Source organism: Saimiri boliviensis, chromosome 5, assembly GCF_048565385.1.
Source record: "Saimiri boliviensis isolate mSaiBol1 chromosome 5, mSaiBol1.pri, whole genome shotgun sequence".
NCBI classification, from domain to species: Eukaryota; Metazoa; Chordata; class Mammalia; order Primates; family Cebidae; genus Saimiri; species Saimiri boliviensis.
The window spans coordinates 45172824-45189778 of record NC_133453.1 but is presented as its reverse complement, the minus strand read 5'-3'; the positions used below and the strand labels follow the sequence as shown (position 1 = coordinate 45189778).

Below are 16955 nucleotides of genomic sequence, written 5' to 3'. Positions count from 1 at the left end.
ATCAGTAATGTGCTAATGTTGAAAGCCAGGTTTCTCACTGCACAAGAAGGGACACACAAATATGGAATGAGGAAAAGCAAAAAGATAACTGAGAAGAATGACTGAAATTGGAGGTATTGGTACGAATTCATCACTTCTAAAATGTGTATACATATAGTATTTATGTGCACATGAACTTCTTTGCATGTATGTGTATGCATATTTATTTGCATGCATGTGTGCACACATATCTGTAAATTTGTGTATGTGTGTACACATATACCTCCAAGTTCTCCCCACTGAAAGAGTCAAAAAACTGCAGACAGTACAGTAGCAATAAGCTCCTCTAACACCCAGATCCTGGTCTCTAATGCCATTCTCCTTTAAAAGGAAACAGCGTTCTTCAGAAAAATGGCTGATTCCAAGGCTGGGGCAAGACAGGTACACCATGAGCCTGGAACATCTTACGCCAGAAAGTAAGAGGTACTACTGCTAGTAATCATCAGAGAATAGATTTTTTTTTTTTAAATATGGAATCTATGCCAAGTACAGAGGAAGCAGTTTGAAGAAGCCCTAATTGACCAACTCTGGAACAATCTGAGTACCAAAAAAACTCCAGTATATCAATGAAAATACTTAATGTACCATTGGGTGGTGGAATCTAGGAATTCATAGTCCATGCCAATTAAGAGATAAACAAATGGTGGAGAAGGAAGAACTGTTGCTTATAGTAGAGTCCAAAGTGTCAAATGTGGAAGGGAGCACTCGGGTGGGAAATAATATTTTTGCAATCATCACAGGAAAAACTGGATCAGGTAAGAATCATTAATGATTACTAAATTTGGGTTGGGGCTGGATTTTGATGCGGAATGGGATATTTTCATGGTGCTAAAGTATCTCCCCCACAGACTGATTATTAGTAACAAAGGGGAAAGTAGTTATTTACAGTGAGGAAATCAAGCAATACTTTGTTTCAGTGATCAGAATTGGTATCATCAATGAGGGACAAATGGCATCATGTGCCTACAGATGTCAGGTGGTGAGCATATGTCACCACCTGTGGAATATCTTGGCTAAGAATGAATCACCTGAATCTAATCATGAGAAAACATTGAGGAAAAAAAATCCCCAAAGTGAGAAATTTATTAATAAACAGAGGGGAAGTCCTAGCCAGAATAATCAGGCAAGAGAAAAAATAAAAGACATCCAAATAGGAAAAGAAGAAGTCAAACTACGTCTTTGCTGACAACATTATTCTATACCTAGAAAACACCAAAGACTCTGCCAAAAGACTCCTGGAACTGATAACTTCAGTAAAGTTTCAGAATACAAAATAAACGTACAAAAATGAGCAGCATTTCCATACACTAATAATGTTCAAGCTGAGAGCCAAATCAAGAACACAATCTCATTTTAATAGCTGCCCCCAACCCCACACAATACCCCACACAATTTAACAAAGGAGGTGAAAAGTCTCTACAAGGAGAACCAGAAAACACTGCTGAAAGAAACCACAGGTGACACAAATGGAAAAATACTCCACGCTCATGGATTGGAGGAATCAATACTATTAAAATGGCCATACTACCCAAAGCAATATACACATTCACCATCATTCCTATCAAACCATCAATGTCATTTTTCACAGAATTAGAAAAAACTAGTTCTGTGATTCGACCAGAACCAAAAAAAACCAAAAAACAAAAAACAAACAAACAAACAAAAAAAAACAGGCTTGGATAGCCAAAACAATCCTAAGCAAAAAGAACAATAACAGAGGCATCATATTCCCCAACTTTAAATTATACTACAAGGCTACAGTAACCAAAATAGCATGGTACTGGTTAAAAAAAGAAAGAAAAAGAAAAACAGACACCTAGACCAATGAAAGAGAACAGAGAACCCAGAAATAAAGCTGCACACCTACAGCCATCTGCTCTTTGACAAAGTTGACAAAAATAAGCAATGGAGAAAAGACTACCTATTCAATAAATGCTACTGGCATAGCTGGCTAGCCATACACAGAAGAGTGGAACTGGATTCCTACATTTCATCATATTCAAAAATTAACTCAAATGGATTAAAAACTTAAAGGTAAAAACTCAAGCTATAAAAATCTTAGAAGAAATACCCTTCTTGAAATTGACCTTAAAAAATAATTTTTCGCTAAGTCCTCAAAAGCAATTGCAACAAAAACAAACACTGACAAGTGGGACCTAATTAAACTAAAGAGCTTCTGCACAGCAAAAGAAACTATCAACAGAGTAAAAAGACAACCTTCAGAATGGGAGAAAATATTTGCAAATTATGCATCTGACAAAGGTCTACTATCCAGATTCTATAAGGAACTTAAACAATTCTGCAAGCAATAAACAAATGGGCAGAAGACATGAGCAGACATTTCTCAAAAGAAGATATACAAGTGGCCAAGAAACATATTAAAAAGTGTTTCACATCACTAATCATCAGAGAAATACAAATCAAAACCACCATGAGATCCCATCTTACACCAGTCAGAATGGCTATTACTAAAAAGTCAAAACACAACGGATGCTGGTGAGGCCGCAGAGAAAAGAGAATAATCTGTTGGTAGGAATGTAAATTAATTTAGCCACTGTGGAAAGCAGTTTGGAGATTTCTCAAATAACTTAAAACCCAACTACCATTCCACAAAACAATCCCATTATTGGGTGTATATCTGGAGAAGATAAATCATTCTACCCCAAAGACACATGAATTTGTATGTTCTCAGCACTAATGGCAATAGCAAAGACACAGAATCAACCTTGATGTCCATCAATGATGGACTGGATTAAGAAAATGTATCACTTACCCACTGTGGCCTACTATGCAGCTATAAAAAAGAATGAAGTCATGCCCTTTGCAGCAACATGGATGCAGCTGGAGGCCATTATCCTCAGCTAATTAATGCAGGAACAGAAAACCAAATACTGCCTATTCTCACTTATAAGTGGGAGCTAAACACTGGGCAAACACAGACCTAAAGAAGGAGACAACAGGCCAGGCGGCATGGCTCACAGCTGGAATCCCAGCATTTTGGGAGACCAATTGAGGTCAGTTGGGAACTATCAATTGGTGTCAGTTGTTTGAGATCAGCCTGGCCAACCTGATAAAACCCTGTCTCTACCAAAAAATAGAAAAATTAGCCAGGTGTGGTGGTGTGCACCTGTAGTCCCAGCTACTCATGAGCTCGAGAGGTGGAGGTTGCAGGGAGCTGTGATTAAGCCACTGAACACTAGCCTGGGCAACAGAATGAGACCCTGTCTAAAAAAAAAAAAAAAAAAAAAAAAAAAGGAACAAGAGACACTGGAGACTACTAGAGAGTAAAAGGAGTGAGGGGGCAAGGGCTGAAAAACTGCTGGTACTATGCTCACCACCTGGGTGACAGGATCATTCATATCCCAAACATCAGCATCATTCAATATACCCCTGTAACAAACCTGTAAATGTATCCCCTGAATCTAAAAATCTAAAATAAAAGTTGAAAGTATAAAAAAAAATCCAAATTAAAAAACAGGGAGATAACATCAATCAGAGATATCAATGTCATAAAAGACAAAGAAAGGCTGGGGAAATGTGCCAGATTAAAAGAGGCAAAAAGGACAAGGCAATTAAATATAATACTTAATGCTAGACCAACACTGTCATGGATGGGGAAGATGCTCTAATGGACATTACTGCATCAACTGACAAAACTGGAACAAAAATGATAGATTAAATAGCAATGTATCCTTCTTAAACTTACTAAAAGTAATAATTGTACCAGGATAAGGTAATATCCCCATTCTTACAAAATTTACACCAAAAAATTTAAGATAAGGTGCTGTGATATATCTAACTTACCTAATTTACATGTAATTGGCATGGGGGTGAGGGAGGGATGGCGGGGGCGGGGGCAGAGACAGAGAGAGAAAGGAAACACAAATGATAAAGCAAAAGGAATAAAATATTAACAGGAGATGAATATGGGTAAAAACATGTAGGGATGTTCCTTGTACTGTTGCTATTTACTTATCTAGAAACAGGGTCTTCTCACTCTGTCACCCAGGTTGGAGTACAGTGAGGTGATCATGGCTCACTGCAGCCTTGTACTGCTGGGCTCCAGTGATCCTCTCTCCCCAGCTTCCTGAGTAGCTGGGACTACAGGTATGTGCCACCAGGCCTGGCTAATTTTTAATTTTTTAAATAGAGCTAGGGGTCTCACTATATTGTCCAGGCTGATCACAAACTCCTGGCCTCAAACAATCCTCTCACCTCAGCCTCCCAAGGCACTGGAATTACAGGTATGAGCCATCATGTCTGGCTCTTGTAGTATTTTCATGCTTGTAACTTTTCTGAAAGATTAAATTATTTCCAGATAAAAAGTTCAAACAAAAATTATGATGTGCCGCTTTGGCATTTAAAGAGATTTTGGTTTGGGTGTGGGCTGTTTCATAAATTTCTGGACCTCTAATATACGTGAGTACTGCTGGAGAGACCTTTTGATCTAGAAGAAAAGGAGGGTTTGAGTTAAATTTTACAAAGGCTCCATCCAGTCCATCATACACAGAAATGCCCTCATCACCCATGTGGGAGTAACCTGCTCTCTCTGGTCCTAATCAATGCAAAAGCTAGTCCTATGGCAGGTCTGAGAAGCTTAGGAGATGGTTTGACTTCATTTTAAATATAGGTGCCCCGTGTTTTTTTAGGACCCAAGACTTTTGTTTAATGAAAGTACTACTTTATTTTTAATGTTTTCTTTTGATGTGCACTTAAAACAAATTCAGACATCAAGAGTGTGTGCTTTTTAATAGCAAAAACTTACTAAGGTTCATAACCCCTCTTAAAAAGAAACTCTTCCATTTTTAATTACGGCAAAACGCTGTGAAACAATTTTAGGTCACAGACATTCACATACACAATTCTAATCATGAAAGCAGTGGGTGGTTTCTCTGCTTGCCTGGTGATGCTAAAAAAGGCCCTTATGAGTCCCATCAATCAAGGAGTAAAATCATTTTGGCTCTCATTATAGTTATATGAAGGCAATATTTTTATGTTTTAATTTAGAGACATGGCTCCAAATAGCATAAGGCTCAGTTAATATCCTGAAACAAGATTCTCCAACCTTGCAGATTTGTACTGGGAATGGCTTACAGCTGACTTTCTAAATAGAAAGCTACATTATTAATGACACCCCATAAGATCTCAGCTACGCAGGAATGAGGCTGGTGGTAAAATTAAAATAAAATATTAATAAAATTGACTTCAGCACAGTCAATAATCAGTTATCAAAACCTACTGCACTGTAGTGCAGGAGACTATTTAATTTTTAGTTTTACTCAGTGCACACATCCATGATCACCAGGGGCCACTTGAACTGCTTTACAAGGCCGAGGTAACAAGACTTAACCATTACTAACAGGCTTTTTGCAGCTGCCAAAGAACTCCGGGTCAGAGATTGGGTCCATGAGGTATGATCGAATGATATTAGCCCGTAAACCTTTTGGTGCTTCATTGGTCATTTTCACTCCATTCTGCAGTACTGACACAGGGAAATTTGGAGATGGGTAACTTGTCAGCCACATTCGGAAATCTGGATGTGTTGACTCTGGGCTTAACTCCTGTAAGAAAATAGATATAAAAGGGTAAATAAAAGCCCAAGCAAATCTCAAGAGCATACATATGAAGGATGAGTTGGAAGGGAGAGGAAGCATTTTACAAAGTAGAAACGTTAACTGCTGCAGTTTTCAGCAAAAGCCTTAAAATCTGATTCTGCTTCTAAAACCATATGCGTTGTTGAGAAGGCCCAGGGTGTTGTCATTCTCCTTGGTAACACTGACTCATATGACTATAAAGTTTACAAAAGTGTTATGTAATTCAGGGTTGGTCAAAATAACTAAGACATTCCAAAAACTCTTGTATGTGCACTGATGTTGCTGAAATATTTACAGAAATAATTCTCTGCCCCAGAGATAGATTAAGCCTGATCCATTTTTCTTGCTGTAGCCAGGTTGTGAGAGTAAACAAGGCACTCAAAGAAGTCAGTATTAAGCCAAGCAGAGATTCGATGAGAGAGAATTTTAAAGGGTGAGAAAAACTGAGATAGTCTGAAACATCAAAACTTATCACTAACCAGTATATTTATTCAAGGGGATGGTCACACCTGGACTGCGAAGGGTAACAGAACACTCAACTCGCACCATCGTAAGGCCGTATGGGGCCTAGAAAAAATTATGATGGACCTTTCCCTCCTTTCGGGTCCAGTCCCACTCCTACTGCTACCTTCCCCAGTTGTCCAGGTCGGTAGTATCTATGTTTCTTGAAATGGCAAATCTATACTGGTTAAAAAAATAAAAAAACCCTGAGCATTCCTGTGGTGAAGGGGTGGATGAGGAAGAAGGCATAGGTGTCTATGTTTTTAAGTAACAGTATCGTAGGTGAAAGCACATTCTTTTTCTCCCAGCAGCTGCCCTATGGGCTAGTGACTTCAGTAACATCATTAACGGGACTCTGGTCCAATCCATCAGGGACAGATTTCTCTTACAGGACTCTGTGATGGGTATATATGATATGATTCAACAGGCGATGAGAACAGTCTGGAGACGGAAGAACCATAAGCAGACAAGCACAAATATAAAACCTCTGATAGGTCAGGTGAGGTGACTCACGTCTGTAATCCCAGCACTTTGGGAGGCCAAGGTGGGTGGATCACCCGAGCTCAGGAGTTCGAGACCAGCCTGACCAACATGGTGAAATCCTGTCTCTACTCAAAATACAAAAAATTAGCCGGCCATGGTGGCAGGCGCCTGTAATCCCAGCTACTCAGGAGGCGGAGGCACCAAATTACTTGAACCTGGGAGGCGGAGGTTGCAGTGAGCTCAAATCGCGCCACTGCACTACTCCAGCCTGGGTGACAGAGTGAGACTTCACCTCAAAAACAAAACAAACCAAACAAACAAAACACTTCTGATATATGGCCTGAAGTATAAGGAGATGTTGTAAGGCAAATGATAAAAAGAACGGTTTTTCAGGCAAAAATTATATTCACTATGATGACCTATATTCTTGAGAAAGTGTGCTCAACCAACATAAGTGAAAGAAGTGCAAAAGGCTGGAGCACAGAAGTCACAATGGAAAGCAGCTTGAGAAGAAGCTTGAGAAGCAGGCCAAGATCCGGTCCTGAAGGATGCTGCAGGTCACGTCGGGGGTTGGAACTTGGTCTTGCATGCCTTGGGAGGCCACTGAAAATTGTCAGGCAGTGAAGCAATATCCATTCACTAATTCAATAAGTATCTACTGATTGTATCCTGTGGGCCTCACTGCTCAAGGTGCTGGAGGGAAAGCAGAGGATACAACAGATAAAGGCAAAGTCATTGTCTTAATGGTGCTTACGTCCTACTGGGAGACACGGGCAGAACACAGTGGCGCTAAGTGACATAAAGAAAAAGCAAAGCCAGATGGGTGGACGGTTCAAGTTCTATCATCACACTGGTTATTTGGAAGGGAGTTAGGAATGGACTAGAGTCATGGGTAACTCCAGAGGATTCATTTTCTCTGTGTTTGATGAGATCAAGCACCAGGCTTTCTGTTACTCAGTTGAGCTGCATGCAGTTTTTTTCCTGGAATTTCTGCCTGCCAGAACGGGGAAGTCCCAAGACTCACTGGGAGGGTGGGAGCAGTACCCCTCTGGTTTCAGATTTATCCACTGTGGCAGGGTAACTGGTCAAGTGGGAGAGAAGTGGGTGAAAGAAAAGTGACATTCTGAAACCTTTGAGCTTAGAGTGGCCACATGGATTTCACCTTGAACAGTCCTCCTTGGTTGCTTTAGGCCACTGTTACAAAAAGTAAGTATATATCTACTCTGTGCTTTACTCTCCTCTTCGAGCCTGCTCCTCCAGATTGAGGATATTTCCATCTCACTGGATGAGCCCTGGTCACTTTAAGAGGGATTTGCTCCGGCCTGGCAATGTGCTCACCTCTGTTCCTCCAGATCTGGTTCTCTATGTGAGCCCATCGCTCCTGTAACCCAGCCAAGGCACCAACTTGCAAACCCTCCAAATTAGAGAGGAATGGAGCTACCTGAATGTTACATACATTACTAATTAGATTCAGGGAATACAACCTCGTAAGTATAAACTTGCATGTTTACCTCACAGACTTTCTCAAGGGTTGGCATCCAAGAGGTGGCAAGGTGACAATTCTGAAGAACCACCCATGTTCCTTCCTTGACAGCTTTTTCTAACATCTTCATAGCAATGGGCCCTTGGCCTTGACCAAGAGATAAAGAGCTAAGTTTTGATCCCCCATACCCCTGTGTACAAGAACAGTAAAGATGTTATTTAAAATCACGTTTTAAGAACCATCAATATTGTTATTTTTTAAAATGTTAACATTAACTGTACTAAAATTTAATTAGGTTGCATGTCTCCAAAAGTCAAACACATGCATCCCTAAAAAATTCTCATCGACTAGGAATCTTATAAACACTTAGATAAAAAGCAAGTCAATTCACGTAGGAAATAGTCATGGCAATACATGGAAAATTCTGTATAGTCTTTGGTTATTGACAGAAGAAGTAGAAAGAATAAATTAAATAAACTTTTAACATAAGGAGGAGATGAAAGAGACTGGCTGTCTTGCAGCAACTCCTAAAATCCAAACCTGAAAAGAAAACTATTAAGAGACAGATGAACTTGTCCTGTTTTCTCCAGATCTTTGCATAAGTAGATTTTAGTTAATTTGGCTACTGTATAAAAGAGAATTTTAAAAATTGCCACTGATTCCATGTCAGTTTCTTTACAGAATTCTCTGGGAATGTTTTCCTGTATTCAGTTCTACTGTATTCCTATTCATCTATGGCTTCCGGGTCTCCTTTCTGGGGTAGTTATCACCAGCCTGCCCCTTTGGAAGACATCTGGGTATGGAAGAATGGGATTTCAGCCCCTTCCGAATGCCCAACGCTTATTGTAATTAGCTGGCAGAAGCAGCAGAAAACAAAGCAGAGCTGGATCCTGCTGTTTCTGGGAGAAGAGCAGACAGTGAGTGAAGAGAATTCACGGAGCAGGACCCACACAGGAGCCAGAGAATAATCACATGTATAATGTGAGGAGAGATATAAAGAGCAACTAGGGAGGGCTCAAATGGTCACCAAGCTTGTGTTAATTAGGAGCGGTGAGTTCTACATAAGAGTGAACACCTCTACCACTCTCACTCTACTCATACCCACCATTGCTCTTCCTGGACTTTCAACAGCCACCCCCCTTACTAGTGACCTCCTTCGATGCTGCCCAGTCAAATAAATTCTTCAGGTTCCAAATAGGATGAACTTTTTACATTATAGGTCAGATTATGTCAGTATCTTGCTTAAAACCCTACTCCTCCATCTCCCCATGTCACTCAATGTCCTTCATGTAGCCTGTGGGGAACGTTCCTGTGTGAGACTCCCAAAAGCATGGGTCTCACTATATGGTGAGCTTGATCCCAAACACAGTTTCCTGCTGGAGGCAGTCGAGCTATTGGAAAGAAGGAACTGAAAGATGACTGATCAGTTTCTAATATCAACCACGATATCGTTTGGGCCTAAACTATGTGGTGTTGCTAGACTAAGTGACTCCATACCAGCAACCAGTTTCTGCTTTTAACTTTTATGACTCTTTCTTTAAGAATAGCTTTAACCTTTTCTTTACTTGCATGACTGCCTTGTACCCTAGATAATGGTTTAACTGTGGGGATATTTGCAAAGCAAATGCCACTATACGGATGGCTTTGATCCCAGACTCAGAGACTCCTGAATAGGGGGAATTGAGATAAGTTGAGTCAGGAGCAGACAAAGGAGAATCTGGTTGAAAGATATGCTGATGAGCAAAACCAGAAAACGTTTTCACATGTGAGTCCTAAAACAAGATCAAACCAAAAATACCTGCAGCCACGAGGAATAATGTCTGGATGTAAATAAGCTTTGTGATCACAGGAAATTCTATTACTTTTTACAACCACTGATTGTGTATCTAACTTCTCTATTGTATAGGCCAGGCGTCCCCAAACTTTTTACGCAGGGGGCCAGTTCACTGTCCCTCACACCGTTGGAGGGCCGCCACATACTGTGCTCCTCTCGCTGACCACCAATGAAAGAGGTGCCCCTTCCTGAAGTGCGGTGGGGGGCTGGATAAATGGCCTCAGGGGGCCGCATGCGGCCCATGGGCCGTAGTTTGGGGATGCCTGGTATAGGCCATGTAAGGTATAGATTTGCATTTCCTCTTGCAATGACATAAACCAGAGCAGAGAAAGTGTATTTATTCCTGGCCTTTTGAAAAATAAATTTGCTGTTTTGGGCACTGCCTACTCAGCCCTCCAGACCCCCGCTCTCTCTGTCTTATTTCTTTAAGCGCACTCTCTCTTCCAGGTTTTGGGACCCTCTTGCAGGTCGGGAGATCCCTGGCAGATGTGCCCTCCCGACCTTCCCTGGCATAGCCTACAGAGACCCCACGTGACCTGGTCCTTCACACATCTCACACCTCATCTCCTCAATCACCAGAGCCAGGTTCCAGCACTTCTTTAACAAACAGTAAATGCTAAGCTAAGCCATCTATTCTTCTGTACATAAGAATTACAATCATGCAAGAAATATACAATTCAAAAATCTGGAGGAAATAGGACAAGTTCACCTATTTATAATTTTCTTTTCAGCTTTAGATTTTAAGAGTTGCTGCAAGACAGCCAGTCCTTTTATCTCCCCTTTAAGTTAAAATTCTTAAATTTTTCTGATGCCTTAAATAAATTTTTTTGGCCTTGTAAAGAGTATTTTAACTTCTCAGCTACACAGCCTTTGAGGAGCTACTCAACCTCTTCATACTTTATAGTGTTCCTACATGTAAAACAGTGATACCACCGTCTACCTTATAGGGTTTTAGTAAAAATTAAAAGAGAAGTCATACATAACAAGGTTTAGCAAAGTCAACAGTATACATTAAGCACTCAATGCAAGTGGTGGTGGTGGTTTTAGAAATATCAGTAGAATTACCACATCCTGTTATTTTAATTGCACCAAATCAGGAAAAAAATTCATCTCAGGAAATGCCCAATCAGCTGTTTATCATCATTTTCTTGTTCTAGATCTTATGATGTGAGAACATTTGTACTGAATTCATTTGAATAATTTTTAAAGACAAGGCATGTAAATAGAACATATTTTAATCTAATCCAGTGACCATAATGTACAATTGTTCTAAAAAGTCAAAGAAGGTCCCCCTTTAAAGAGTGGCAGAGGGGTGGGATCAGAAAAGATTTATCCCTGTGGTCACTGTCTAGATTTAAATGTATTAAATCAACCCAAGTTCATACACTGGTGTAAACAATGCCAAAGAGTTCCCTGTCCCCCCACCCCAAATAAAACCAAGTGCCCCTTAAATCCGAATTCTAGTTTTTGTTACATTTTAATTTGGATAAGGAGGTCTTTTTAATGTCAGTGCTGCCATTTAAGTATCATTTTCTTGGGATTCTGTCAACCTCTGGACCCTTAAGCCTTTCAAAGGCTGAGTGACAAACTTCTACCTTTTCCTCATCCTTAAGATTCCAATTATAAGCAAGTATTGCTTTTTAAAAGTAATACCCGATAACATCATCTATTGTAAGGTACCTGGTCATCAGCAAATTTTAGAAGGGCAGCCATGGGATCTGCTCCAGGAGAGAGCACGAAAATCAGTGGTGCACAGCAGTTACTATCTCCAAATGCCTTGGCTAAATCAAAGGGGGGCGGTTCAATGAATGCACGCCCCAGTCTGTTGATTATAAACTCCTGCAACATTGGAATAACCTAGAAAGAGACAAGGATATATTTGGAAGACTATTAAAAATCTGCCTAAAACCATTAAAAGGTTAGATTCAAAGGTGTTTTAAAACAAAGTATCCTAGCTCTATGAGTTTAGGTATTCATTAATGGGGGGTAGTCCGAGGCATCAACTTTCATATAAATGCCACTGAGATAGGAAATGTTATCAAATATTTATATAATAAAAGGTTGGTGGTAATTGACACAAATATTCAAAGGTTTTTTTTTTCCCTCTTGAAATGAATGTCCAAGACATAGAGGTTGAAGAAGAAACCTGAACTCTTAAGCGATAAGACACTAATTATGTTTCAAAAGTTCACAACTCAAAGGTAGAAATTTTAGTGTAAGTTACACAAAATTTCTCACACATCAAGAAAGAATTGATGTCAGTGGGGAAAAGAACAAGAAGGAAAGGAAGAGCTCTGTGCAAGAGAAATAAGCCGTACACCCAAGAAACCAAACAAAACCATGTTGTGTAGACTTTCTGATAGCATGCCTGAGAATTTTCTGGGAGCCTGTTTGAGAAACGCAGAACTCTGCAGCTTGGAATAAAATTTGGAATAAAATTGGAATAAAATTTCCAATCACGGCAAGTGGATGTGCAATAAAAGATCTATATTTATTACTCTACAGTAGCCACTTTAAAGAAGTTATTTGGTATCTCAATACTCTAACACAATACTGTTAATTCAGCTTGGTTGTTTTCTACAGCAAAGCAAGGAAGACCTAAAAATGTTTATCCCTGAACAGGGGGTTAAATGCTATATTAGTAAAATGTAAGGGATCTTCTGTGACTTCACTTTTCAAGGATGCATCTGCAATGCTTCTGATAAAGTCAAGCAGGGGACATCATCGTCTGGCCCCCATGATCATGCCTCACTCACATCAAACAAGTATTTTGACACCTTCATCCAGTGTGGCACAAATTGAAACAATGTTGTTAATTACTCAGCATAAAACTATTTCATTTTTTTGGAGAGAAATCAATTGATACCTATTTTTACTCATTAAAAAAGGTCTCTAGGTGAAAGGGAAAAGTAAATCTAGGAACAAAACACAGGAGAAAATGTGGGAGAGCAGAATGCACTCGTGTCTCAATTTTCTCCTCTGCTTTTTTCAAATCTGTACTCCCTTTACTATTATGCTTTTCTTTCCCCATATCCAGTACTGTGCTGACAAAACAAACGGAGTGAGTTGAAGAATGAGTTGTTATAGGTGTCTGCTTCCCCTTTGAACTTCTGCCATGCTGTGACATTGCACAAAAGCCCTGACCAGAAGCTAAGCAGGTGCTGGTGCCACGCTTCCTGCACTTTTCAGCCTGTATGATCATGAGTTACTAATCTCTCTTCTGTATACATGACGAAGCCTTAGGTTATCTGTTACAGCAACACAAAACGGACCAAGAAAATTGTCTAATTTCAATTTGTCTTCTATTAACTACCAAATGTATGTTTTTTCCTGCTCTGAAATATATACATATGCACAAAAATTGTCTCTAGGTGAAAGGGAAAAGTAAATCTAGGAACAAAATACAGGAGAAAATGCAGGAGAGCAGAATGCACTCATGTCTTTTCTTAATAATTTCTTAATCATAAACTCTTGCAATGAGTGGATTCCCCCTTCACAGAATATTGTGACCACCACCTTACAGTTTAAAACTAAACTCCTAGTAGACAAGCAGCTTTGAGGGCATACCAATTTCAGAAGGGAACAATGGTGTCTTGAGAGAAGGAGTAATGGAAAGATTTTTTGAAGGCTCCAGAATCACCCTGACTGAATAGCTGCTCAGATACAAGAATGGAATTGTGTGTATATACAGCACGCTAAATGAGAACTCCACCAGCCTGCAACTTTTCTCAACTTGAAACAAATTGCAGGAGCAATGTGCAGGTGCCACGTATCTCAAAAAGGTGGTCTGCTCTGGAAAACACTTCAAGTATCTCCAAACTTTGACTTTATGGTCTACGGAACATTTATTTACACAAGATCTGTAAGTAAAAATAATCGACATGTCACAATGCCTTTTAAAAAGTGTCAGTCCTAGTGTGTGTGCAGCTGAGGGGGTTAGGGTAGGGAGCTGAGAGCCAATGGAGGAATATCTATGTTAGAGATGAGATTTTTTAAAATCCCTCCCAATATTTCTCTAAATTCATTCAAATATGGAAAAGGTATAGCTGCGCAACAACACATTTATAGATGCCTGATAGCATGGACCGACCTAACAGGATGACTTAAGTACTTTTTGTGCACAATAAACATCTGCTGAATGAATACATTTATAAAAAGCTCAGGATGCCTATGTTTGTGAAGGTGGGGTTCTAATTACAAACATGTAAAACAAAAATCACAGGATAATTAACTCATCTATACATAAAGTTTCATTTATAGGTAAGTTATTTTATGTTTCACATTTTTTTTCTTCTTTAAAATCTGTATAAATTTCAGCCAGGCATAGTGGTTCAGGCCTGTGGTCCCAGCACTTTGGGAGCCTGAGGTGAGCGGATCACCAGAGGAGTTCAAGACCAGCCCGACAAACGTGGTGAAATCCCATCTCTACTAAAAATACAAAAAAAATTAGCCAAGTGTGGTGGCACATGCCTGTAATCCCAGCTATTTGGGAAGCTGAGGCATCCCAAGTATTGCTTGAACCTGAGAGGCAGAGGTTGTTAGTGAGCCGAGATTGTGCCATTTCACTCCAGCCTGAGCAACAACAGAGAAACTCCATCTCAAAAAAATTAAAAAAATTATCTCAGCTACCCAGGAGGCCAAGACTTGAGAATCGCTTGAACCCAGGAGATGGAGATTGCAGTGAGAAGAGATGGTGTCACTTCACTCCAGCCTGGTGGAAAGAGAGACTGTCTCAAAACAAAAACAAAACCAAAAAACAAAAACTTTGTATAAATTTATCGGGTGCAAGTGTAATTTTTTTTTTATATGCATAGATTGTGTTGTGGTGAGGTCAGAGCTTTTAGGGTATCTGTTGCCCAGATAATGTCTACTGCAGCCCTTAAGTAATCTCTGGTCATCCACCCCAGCACCCCCTCTACCCTTCTGAGTCTCCACTGTCTATCATTCTACATTCTATACCCAGATATACACATTATTTAACTCTTACTCATAAGTGAGAACATTCAGTATTTGTCTTTCTGTTCCTGAGTTATTTCGTATAACATAAATATTTCAGATACTTTGAATGATCACAGATGTCAAACTTATTGCAGAAAGATGAAAAATATCCTAATTGTCTGTCCCAGGCCTTGGTCTTGCCCTTTTGATTGTTATTATTTTCCTATAGCTGGTGTTTTATCACTAGATTAAAAAAAAAAACCCACTTTTTTCATAATCTGCTTCCTCCCAAGGCTAACTTCACAAAATTATAGTTTTGCAAACAAAATACAAAAGAGCACGGGAACTGAATGGTTCTACTTGCAGTAAGTTTGAATTATAAATGGCCTCACTTCAGTGAGTGGTTCAAACTGGTGTTAGTCACTTTGCACAGGCAAATGTGTCCCGCAGAGTGAAGTGATTCTTCTGCTAGCACTGGAGGAGCTAGGTGGGGTGCTCACCTGAGAGTGATCAGAGACAAACTGCAGTGTTGCAGCCATAATGTTAAAGCCGAACAAAACTTACTTGCTCTTAAGACTGAACTGTAACTCCCCTGGTCAATGAAGCTGTGTAAGCTATTCGGTTTGCAAGACAACAGAATTGGGCTTGCCTCTTCAATCTGATTATGCCAGCATTAGGTTTGTAAAATGAAATCTGTCAGTAACAAAAAAATTACAGACTAGTCTGGGCAACCATCTTCCCAAAGGCAGGAAAGAAGTTTGTGGTCTTCTATGTATGTTTTGCTATTCATTGCAAGTTCCTACCGGATTTATCTGAGGTCAGAGAAACATATTAACTTATATTTGACAAGTTTCTTATTGAAAGCTGATTAATTTGCTGTTTGTTTACCATTTAGAAGGACAGAACTGTGGCCCAAAGCTCTTCATTTTGTAAATGGACCCAAAACATTCTGCACCTCAGTATTTACCCATTTGATATGTTTCTTTTGTCAATAAAACACTTTAAACTATTACATTCTAAAGGAAAGTGCAAGCCCATCTCATTTTTTTTTACTGGTGATTTAGTGAGAATCTTTTATATTTTTCCCAACTGGAGCAGTGGAATTGCGTTTCAGAAGTTCACAACTCAAAAGTAGAAATTTTAGTGTAAGTTAGGCAAAATTTCCCACAACATCAAGAAAGAACTGATGTCAGTACAGAAATGGTTTTTGTGGCTTCTTACCCCTGAGTATGGCTGGTTTTGAAGGTGGGGAAGGAGACCCCCCCCTAAAATTGTGCTCATGGAGCATACTGTAAACTAGAGATCAATTAATTGCTGATTTTCCTGGATATCTGTGAATATACAGATTATCTCTTAGGGATGACAAATAAATAAACCCTTACAGAGTACTAGCTCATATATTAGCTCCCTACAGCACTGTTCCTTACCCTGGTATGCTACTACCATCCTTCTTTGGAAAACTAGTTTTTAAAAAAATCATAATAGCCACGTATCATTTTATCATATATAGATTCCAAAATCATAATTTCACCACTAGAAATTAGAGTATCTGGTAACAGTAAAATCAAGGCTTTTGTAGTTGCTGGATAATATAAGGGCATACTAACAATTACTTTTTATTATGGATATGGGTGCGGAGGTGTTGCTAATGATACCTAGTTAATTGTATCACTTAGGATAGACTGAGTTTAGCTGTACTGGCAAACAATTTCCAAACTGCAGTGGCTTAACACATGAAAACTTACTTCTTGAACCTGCAAGGTCATCTGATTCTTGAGGCAACTAAATCTCCATGCATTGACTCAGCAGGCTCGCCTGCTTACAGCGCTTAAATAGCAGCAATACGTGATTTCACTATTTTGATGTCAGGAAGAGCACCTTGGAGAATCTCACCCTGGTGGTTAACTGCTTCTAGGCTAACACTTCTGCTCACATTTTATTGTTCAAAGTAAGGTATGTGGCCACCATCCTCCCACTTCAAGTGTGCACAGGAGAGGAGAACCAGAAATATTGGTGAGCAGTATTACCTACATACTTATCTATACATCCAAGTAAAGTTGGGAGACTGTAGAGGAGATTTGTA

The 16955-nt window shown here is 39.6% G+C and overlaps 1 protein-coding gene across 1 annotated transcript in view; it reads right to left on the bottom strand.

Annotated features, from left to right (window-relative positions):
- DNAH7 (dynein axonemal heavy chain 7) overlaps positions 1-16955 on the bottom strand; it is a 334446-nt gene that overhangs the window by 38643 nt on the left and 278848 nt on the right. The window contains exons 55-57 of the mRNA XM_003925707.3: positions 11615-11791; positions 8129-8290; positions 5400-5600 (exon numbers count right to left, since the gene is read on the bottom strand). Coding sequence (XP_003925756.1) covers positions 5400-5600; positions 8129-8290; positions 11615-11791 — 540 coding nt within the window. The remainder of the gene's footprint in view (positions 1-5399; positions 5601-8128; positions 8291-11614; positions 11792-16955) is intronic.